Source organism: Nerophis lumbriciformis, linkage group LG07 (assembly GCF_033978685.3).
Source record: "Nerophis lumbriciformis linkage group LG07, RoL_Nlum_v2.1, whole genome shotgun sequence".
Lineage (NCBI taxonomy): Eukaryota > Metazoa > Chordata > Actinopteri > Syngnathiformes > Syngnathidae > Nerophis > Nerophis lumbriciformis.
In genome coordinates this window covers 22,657,501-22,667,500 of record NC_084554.2, presented here as the reverse complement: position 1 = coordinate 22,667,500, position 10,000 = coordinate 22,657,501, and the positions used below count along the sequence as shown (strand labels likewise).

At 38.6% G+C, this 10,000-nt stretch overlaps 1 protein-coding gene across 1 annotated transcript in view; it reads right to left on the bottom strand.

Annotated features, from left to right (window-relative positions):
* Positions 1 to 8,617: 8,617 nt before the first annotated feature.
* The window catches only part of LOC133609750 (retinol dehydrogenase 10-A), a 16,905-nt gene continuing 15,522 nt past the window's right edge, over positions 8,618 to 10,000 (bottom strand). Inside the window, exons 5-6 of the mRNA XM_061965632.2 lie at positions 9,695 to 9,826; positions 8,618 to 9,601 (exon numbers count right to left, since the gene is read on the bottom strand). Of these exons, the coding sequence (XP_061821616.1) occupies positions 9,478 to 9,601; positions 9,695 to 9,826 (256 nt within the window). The 3' untranslated portion in view covers positions 8,618 to 9,477. The remainder of the gene's footprint in view (positions 9,602 to 9,694; positions 9,827 to 10,000) is intronic.

The following is a 10,000-nucleotide window of genomic DNA, read 5'->3' as shown; positions in this document are numbered from 1 at the left end:
TATATATATATATATATATATATATATATCTTAACCACGCCCCCAACCACGCCCCATCCCACCCCCGACCACGCCCACCTCCCGAAATCGGAGGTCTCAAGGTTGGCAAGTATGCTGTACAAACATACATATACACATACTGTACATATACATTCACTGTACAAACACAGATACACATTCTGTACATATACAAGTACATATGCATACATACACTCATGCACATAATCACGTTTCATCAAACATATATTAACGATGTTGCCCTAGGCTAAACTGGGTATAACACATGGCACACTGACAAAGCTTAACCTATTGTTACTATAACAAGCTATAAGGTTAATGTAGGTTGCTTCTCTTTCTTCCCCTCCATTTTTCTGCATTGTTTCGTATCTCAAGTTATCATTACGTATATGTATTGTTGCATTTGAACAACTGTATTGTTGATAATAGAGGTAAATTATTGGTATTGTTCATTATCAATAGCGCTATTTCTATTGGTATTTGTATTGATCCATTTGTAGTGTAAAAATGCTCACTGTCATTTCTGTATTACTTTTTATTTTCGCTAACTGCTTATTTGCTATCACTTTTACCATCATATTTGTACATGTCGTATTTGCTGATGTTGCTCTATTGTTGTTGTTGTGTTTGCTGTTGTTGTTTTTATCTCTCTGTCAAATCCCCCTCTTGTCCCCACAATTTCCACCTCTGTCTTCTTTTTTTTCTCTTTCTATCCCCTCCTGCTCCGGCCCGGCTGCACCAAATGATAACATAAATACATTTAATAAAGTCAAATACAAATAAGGCAACAAGAGAAGTATCCTACACTTCTCTTTTGTAAAGTAAATCTGAACAGCCGGTATGGGCATCTACATCAACTATATGATTTGCCTGAGAAGCTGGACAGGACAAAAAAAAAAAAATATATATATATATATATATATATATATATATATATATATATATATATATATATATATATATATATATATATATATATACATATATATATATATATATATATATATATATATATATATATATATATATATATATATATATATATATATATATATATATATATATATATATTTATTTATATATATTTATAAATATGTATATATATATATATATATATATATATATATATATATATATATATATATATATATATATATATATATATATATATATATATATATATATACAGGTAAAAGCCAGTAAATTAGAATATTTTGAAAAACTTGATTTATTTCAGTAATTGCATTCAAAAGGTGTAACTTGTACATTATATTTATTCATTGCACACAGACTGATGCATTCAAATGTTTATTTCATTTAATTTTGATGATTTGAAGTGGCAACAAATGAAAATCCAAAATTCCGTGTGTCACAAAATTAGAATATTACTTAAGGCTAATACAAAAAAGGGATTTTTAGAAATGTTGGCCAACTGAAAAGTATGAAAATGAAAAATATGAGCATGTACAATACTCAATACTTGGTTGGAGCTCCTTTTGCCTCAATTACTGCGTTAATGCGGCGTGGCATGGAGTCGATGAGTTTCTGGCACTGCTCAGGTGTTATGAGAGCCCAGGTTGCTCTGATAGTGGCCTTCAACTCTTCTGCGTTTTTGGGTCTGGCATTCTGCATCTTCCTTTTCACAATACCCCACAGATTTTCTATGGGGCTAAGGTCAGGGGAGTTGGCGGGCCAATTTAGAACAGAAATACCATGGTCCGTAAACCAGGCACGGGTAGATTTTGCGCTGTGTGCAGGCGCCAAGTCCTGTTGGAACTTGAAATCTCCATCTCCATAGAGCAGGTCAGCAGCAGGAAGCATGAAGTGCTCTAAAACTTGCTGGTAGACGGCTGCGTTGACCCTGGATCTCAGGAAACAGAGTGGACCGACACCAGCAGATGACATGGCACCCCAAACCATCACTGATGGTGGAAACTTTACACTAGACTTCAGGCAACGTGGATCCTGTGCCTCTCCTGTCTTCCTCCAGACTCTGGAACCTCGATTTCCAAAGGAAATGCAAAATTTGCATGGTTGGGTGATGGTTTGGGGTGCCATGTCATCTGCTGGTGTCGGTCCACTCTGTTTCCTGAGATCCAGGGTCAACGCAGCCGTCTACCAGCAAGTTTTAGAGCACTTCATGCTTCCTGCTGCTGACCTGCTCTATGGAGATGGAGATTTCAAGTTCCAACAGGACTTGGCGCCTGCACACAGCGCAAAATCTACCCGTGCCTGGTTTACGGACCATGGTATTTCTGTTCTAAATTGGCCCGCCAACTCCCCTGACCTTAGCCCCATAGAAAATCTGTGGGGTATTGTGAAAAGGAAGATGCAGAATGCCAGACCCAAAAACGCAGAAGAGTTGAAGGCCACTATCAGAGCAACCTGGGCTCTCATAACACCTGAGCAGTGCCAGAAACTCATCGACTCCATGCCACGCCGCATTAACGCAGTAATTGAGGCAAAAGGAGCTCCAACCAAGTATTGAGTATTGTACATGCTCATATTTTTCATTTTCATACTTTTCAGTTGGCCAACATTTCTAAAAATCCCTTTTTTGTATTAGCCTTAAGTAATATTCTAATTTTGTGACACACGGAATTTTGGATTTTCATTTGTTGCCACTTCAAATCATCAAAATTAAATGAAATAAACATTTGAATGCATCAGTCTGTGTGCAATGAATAAATATAATGTACAAGTTACACCGTTTGAATGCAATTACTGAAATAAATCAAGTTTTTCAAAATATTCTAATTTACTGGCTTTTACCTGTATATATATATATTCAGTCCAAGCCTATATTCAATTGATATATATATATATATATATATATATATATATATATATATATATATATATATATATATATATATATATATATATATATATATATATATATATATATATATATATATATATATATATATATATATATATATATATATATATATATACAAACACCGTTTCCATATGAGCTGGGAAATTGTGTTAGATGTAAATATAAACGGAATACAATGATTTGCAAATCCTTTTCAACCCATATTCAATTGAATGCACTACAAAGACAAGATATTTGATGTTCAAACTCCATCCATCTTCTTCCGCTTATCCGTCGGGTCGGGTCGCGGGGGCAGCAGCCTAAGCAGGGAAGCCCAGACTTTCCTCTCCCCAGCCACTTCGTCCAGCTCCTCCCGGGGGATCCCGAGGCGTTCCCAGGCCAGCCGGGAGACATAGTCTTCCCAACGTGTCCTGGGTCTTCCCCGTGGCCTCCTACCGGTTGGACGTGCCCGAAACACCTCCCTAGGGAGGCGTTCGGGTGGCATCCTGACCAGATGCCCAAACCACCTCATCTGGCTCCTCTCGATGTGGAGGAGCAGCAGCTTTACTTTGAGCTCCCTCCAGATGGCAGAGCTTCTCACCCTATCTCTAAGGGAGAGCCCCGCCACCCGGCGGAGGAAACTCATTTCGGCCGCCTGTACCCGTGATCTTGTCCTTTCGGTCATAACCCAAAGCTCATGACCATAGGTGAGGATGGGAACGTAGATCGACCGGTAAATTGAGAGCTTTGCCTTCCGGCTCAGCTCCTTCTTCACCACAACGAATCGATACAGCGTCCGCATTACTGAAGGTGCCGCACCGATCCGCCTGTCGATCTCACGATCCACTCTTCCCTCACTCGTGAACAAGACTCCGAGGTACTTGAACTCCTCCACTTGGGGAAGGGTCTCCTCCCCAACCCGGAGATGGCACTCCACCCTTTTTCGGGCGAGAACCATGGACTCGGACTTGGAGGTGCTGATTCCCATCCCAGTCGCTTCACACTCGGTGAGAGCTGAAGATCCTGGCCAGATGAAGCCATCAGGACCACATCATCTGCAAAAAGCAGAGACCTAATCCTGCAGCCACCAAACCGGATCCCCTCAACGCCTTGACTGGGCCTAGCAATTCTGTCCATAACAGTTATGAACAGAATTGGTGACAAAGGGCAGCCTTGGCGGAGTCCAACCCTCACCGGAAACGTGTCCAACTTACTGCCGTAATGTTCAAACTCAAAATAAACTTTTTTTTTTTTTTTTACAAATAATGATTAACTACAGATGTAGATAAGTAACTTACAGATGTGTAAGTTACCCATGTCTTGGGCACTAATACACCCCCATACCATCACAGATGCTGGCTTTTCAACTTTGCGCCTATAACAATCCGGATGGTTCTTTTCCTCTTTGGTCCGGAGGACAAGACATCCACAGTTTCCAAAAACAATTTGAAATGTGGACTCGTCAGACCACAGAACACTTTTCCACTTTGCATGAGTCCATCTCAGGCCCAGAGAAACCAGTGGCGTTTTTGGATGTTGTTGATAAATGGCTTTCGCTTTGCATAGTAGAGCTTTAACTTGCACTTACAGATGTAGCGACAGACTGTATTTAGTGACAGTGGTTTTCTGAAGTGTTCCTGAGCCCATGTGGTGATATCCTTTAGAGATTGTTGTCGGTTTTTGATACAGTGCCGTCTGAGGGATCGAAGGTCACGATTCAGATTCTCTGAACCTTTTGATGATATTATGGACCGTAGATGTTGAAATCCCTAAGCTTCTTTGAGAAACGTTGTTCTTAAACTGTTTGACTATTTGCTCACGCAGTTGTGGACAAAGGGGTGTACTCGCCCCATCCTTTCTTGTGAAAGACTGAGCATTTTTTGGGAAGCTGTTTTTATACCCAATCATGGCCCCCACCTGTTCCCAATTAGCCTGCACACCTGTGGCATGTTCCAAATAAGTGTTTGATGAGCATTCCTCAACCTTATCAGTATTTATTGCCACCTTTCCCAACTTCTTTGTCACGTGTTGCTGGCATCAAATTCTAAAGTTAATGATTATTTGCAACAACAACAAAAAAAAAAGTTTATGAGTTTGAACATCAAATATGTTGTCTTTGTAGCATATTCAACTGAATTTGGGTTGAAAATGATTCGCAAATCATTGTATTCCGTTTATATTTACATCTAACACAATTTCCCAACTCATATGGAAACGGGGTTTGTACATATGTATGTATTAGAGATGCGCGGATAGGCAATTATTTCATCCGCAACCGCATCACAAAAGTCGTCAACCATCCGCATCCACCCGAACCAACATTTTATCAAAACCACACCCGCCCGCCATCCGCCAGTTGTTATATATCTAATATTGATGATGCAAGCATATTAGTGAGGTTATAAAGCTTTTGCCTGTTAAAGAAAGGAGACTGATCCAATGCAGCAGAGACTGCATGCCACGCATTAATATATCTTGGCCACGCTAAGAGATATTAATGCGTGATAATATTATTTATCATTATTATAATATTATTGTCATTTCCATTAAGAAAGTGTTGACTATTGTTGCCAATGCCCTCAGATCAGGAGTGCGTTCCTCACACTTTGTGTGCGCAGTTCCAGCAAGCAGAACGAGGCTTTTAAGAAGTTAAAACAATGTTTTAGAAAGACTAGGACTATATTTTTGTTAGGTAAAAAAATATTCTGAATTTATTTCAATGAATATTAACTTGTTAACGTTATAATGCTCAAATAGGGACGAGGGCAGGGTGCACAGTGAAACAGTGAACAATTTCGCGACAAAGATGAACCTTTATTGATTGATCTGCAGCCATGACAAAATATCAGACAATCTCTATTGTCAACGACAGGCAGGAAAATAAAGATGATAACATAGCCTATGTTGTAGGCATAGGCATATAGGCTCATATGTTTTTAAGTTGAAATAAAAAAATAAATAAAAAATGTGCCTCATAAGCCTTAGGCTGTCAATCACGCGCACAAACTTAAATTATACAATAACATATGTATGTCATCCCTATTTAAACAAAAATAAATTAAATAAACAATAATAATAAATTGCCCTGCGATGAGGTGGCGACTTGTCCAGGGTGTACCCCGCCTTCCGCCCGATTGTAGCTGAGATAGGCTCCAGCGCCCCCCGCGACCCCAAAGGGAATAAGCGGTAGAAAATGGATGGATAATAATAAATTGCCTGCAACTTATTGGCCAAGGCAAAAAGCTGAAGGGGGGAAATCGAACCCATCAGACTGCACTTTATCATCAAACTTGAATTATAATGAAAATAGACGGTCGCGACAAACAAAGCAGGCTAAATAGCCTTACATTGTAGCCAATCGGAGATGCGCTTCACTTGAAAGCGAGGCCAAATAATTAAGACACAGTAGTATATCTTGAATAGAAAAAACCACAATAAACAACGCAATTGCCTTAATTCCTTTGCATTGTAGTGCGCCCAAACAACACGTAACCATCAAAATTATTCAGCTGACCGAACTCAATATAGGTTAGACATGGGCTTATTTGGTATAGCCTAGGTAACGTAGACTAATTCGTTTAACATATCCAACCGTATGTCTACTTACTTTTTTTTTTGTTAGCACTATGCAGGAATAAAATGGCATCTACAGTGTCAGGATTCAGGCGAGAGCGCCTGGCCTCTAAAATGCACCCTGCTGCGCTGAAGGAGCGCTCACTTGCGCCATTTGTTGCTGGGACGCATAGGATTCTCTTGGCAAGGTGTTGTAGTCGTGGGAATGATTGTCCTTGTTTCCCCCAAAAGGAAAGTAGATTTTCCTCTGCTGATCCGTCGAGATGCAAGTTTGTAGAAGAATAATCCTCTACTTCATCAAGCTTAAGCACAGGTGTATCCTCCTCCCATTCTGTGAAGTCAATCCTTTTCTTTTTCGGTGATGCACCATCAGCTCCACCTAAAGGACCGATAAAATCTATACGTTTTTCGTATGTGGGTAACAACATTTAACTATGTATATATATTTCCGAATTGGTTCAACCGCAACCCTTCCGCATCTATTTAAAATCTATTTTTTTCGTCATGTCACCCGCCCGACCCGCGGATTATCCGCAGACTCCGCGGTTGTGTCCACAAACCGCGCATCTCTAGTATGTATAAATATACATACATATATTTATATATACATACATATGTATATGTATATATATATACATATGTATATATATATGTGTATATATGTATGTGTGTATATATATATATTTATATATCAGTGACGTGCAGTCACTCGAGGCAGGTTGGAGGAGTTGTGAATTACGTACACCTGCAGTCTGCAGGTGTACCTAATGTTGTGGCCCTGCAGTCATTCACAACTCCTCCAACACGAACATTATTGTTTTTGCACTTTTTGGCTTCTTATGAAATAACATTTTTAAATAGATTCAATCTTGCACGTGGAAAGTTTAAGTGTGGGCTTTAGTTGATATAACAATTCTACGGCGGGGGTGCAGGAGGCGGGATTACTGGAGTCTCAGCCAGTGCGTCTTTTGCAGCCGTTTTATGATCGCTCAGCACAAGAAATACGTGACACACATACAGTTGTTGACAAAATACACTGTACATTATATACCTCAGCTAACTAAACTATGGAAATGTATAATATAATTCATATAGCAATACGGTCTCACTGCACAGCAGGCCAGCAGTTAGCCGAGTCCGGAATCCATGTTGAGGCACTGAGTGACGTGCCTCAACTGGCTGCTGTTCACTGCACCGTCTCTTCTCAGTATTTGAACGGCAAATGTGAAAATTCAGCGATTTTGAATAAAAATAATCTAAAACTGGTGAAGTTAAATGGAAAATAACTTTACAGTATAATCACTGGATACATATAACAATTTAATTTTTTTTTTTTCTTTTTACATTTTTTTTTCTTTCCATGATGGCAGGTGAGGCCCCGCCTCACCTGCCTCTAGTGACTGCACGTCACTGATGTATATATATATGTGTATATATGCATATATTTATATACATATATGTATATATATGTATAAGTATACATATAAAATACATATAATATATATACAATATATATATTCACATATATATGTATATACACATATACATATGTGTATATAGATATATATGTATATATACATATGAATATGCATATATATTTACATATATACATACATATAAATATACTTATACACATATATACAGTATCTATATAAATAAATATATATACAGTATATATATATATATATATATATATATATATATATATATATATATATATATATACACACACACACACACACACGTATCTATGTATACACGTATAGACAAATGTGTGTATATATACACGTCACTTATACGTTAATAATTTAAATATACTACATTTAAAATATCCAATATTTTACACAATATACCATAACAAATAATACATAACATAAAAAGCAAAGATCTATAATCGCATTTTAGCACCTGAAACGTAATTGAATCATGAAGTGCCAAAAGAGTCACACCTCGAATAGCTATAGTTAGAGAAATGGCTCGATAGACACTTTTACCGTTACTTGAACGTACAATAACAGGTAACAGCGTCACATAGTGACAATTACGGTTCATGTTGCGCAAGGATTGTTTGTACTATTTTTAGGTCCTTTTGTGAGTGTTGCTAACAAAGACAAGCGGTGACTCAGCCAACACAGCCTGATATAGTAGATACATCCCAGAACCAAATTATCCTTTTTCAAACATGAAGGTACCACCAAAACACAATTTCATAATAATCTAAATCACTTTATTAATTTAAGTTAAGTAGAGACACTAAACATCAGAATGACACTTTACTGTGCTATGGAGCAGTCTTCAGAAAACGACAAGTATACTGTGATAAAAAAAAACAAAAAACAATAAGAGGTAGAGAATTTAGGCTCATTGACTGAAGAAATGACGCCTATTGGAATGTCATTGAACTTTGAAAACATTGTCAACCCCCATTCGTCACACAGGGAACAGTCATTTGTGTTAACGGGTGACTCACACATTTTTTTTACAACACAAGGGGACAAAGTGACAGGACAGTTACTTCTTTGACATGACAGGGTGGGAAAAACATGTAGAAAAATATTGTATTAATTCTGTGGTAACATATCCTTATGAGAAGTGACTGACTCATTTAAATATGTTTGTAACTTGTAGAGAAATATTAGAAAATTACAGTGCATGTCTACTAAAAAAAGAAAAAGTGAAGTTTTTTTTTTTTACTGTTTGTACAGTAACATACTGTACATTTCCACAATGATGCTAGATATGCTGGTGACTAAATAGTTAATTATTGGATACCGTTTTTGTACGATTTCAAAACTAGTGACACAGTATATAGATGCCTCTTAAAAAAAACACAAAACAAAAACAATTACTCCATTGTGTAGTACACAGCTTTCTTTGTCCCAGAGGAACAATATGGTAAACCTTTGCATTTGCTCAATGCAAGTGCACCAGCCCACATTCAGTCTTTCCGCCTTTTCTCCCCCTCCCTTCTTCCTTCCACAGTGGTCTTCTCCTCCTCATGCTTGCAGGATTATGTGCCCCCTGTTCGTGTTGCAGACGGCGATGACCCCCCCTTGTCTTCCCACCTAGATCCCATTTTTGGCTTCGTTGTTGTTCATGGCCTCCTTCCGCTGTGCCAGGAAGGGATACATGCACTTATCTGCGCCAAGGAAGCGGTACATGCACACGATGGCCTCGAAGGGCAGGATGCTGCGGGAGCCAGAGGACACAGGGAGGCAGGTTAGTGGTGTGGTTGCTACGGTGATACAGCTAGGCGCTTCTGGTGGTAGGAGTTGGCATTACCTTTTCATGAAGTTCACCATATAAACGATGCGAGGCGTGCAGATCATTGGCTGGTCCGTGAGGATGGCGCGCATGGCCTGTTTGACGCAGAACTCAGGCTTCAGGGGAGGCAGGAATGGTTCGATTTCCTTCCTGAGGGCGAGGAAAGGGAGGGTCAACTTGGGTCCAAAGTAGGGATGGGCGATATGGCCTCAAACCTATATTGCAATAACAATATATATCACAAAATATTATTTGGCATATAAATGATGGATAACAAAAGGCTCCCAATTTGGCTGCTGACATATGCAGTAAAATATTGTGTCA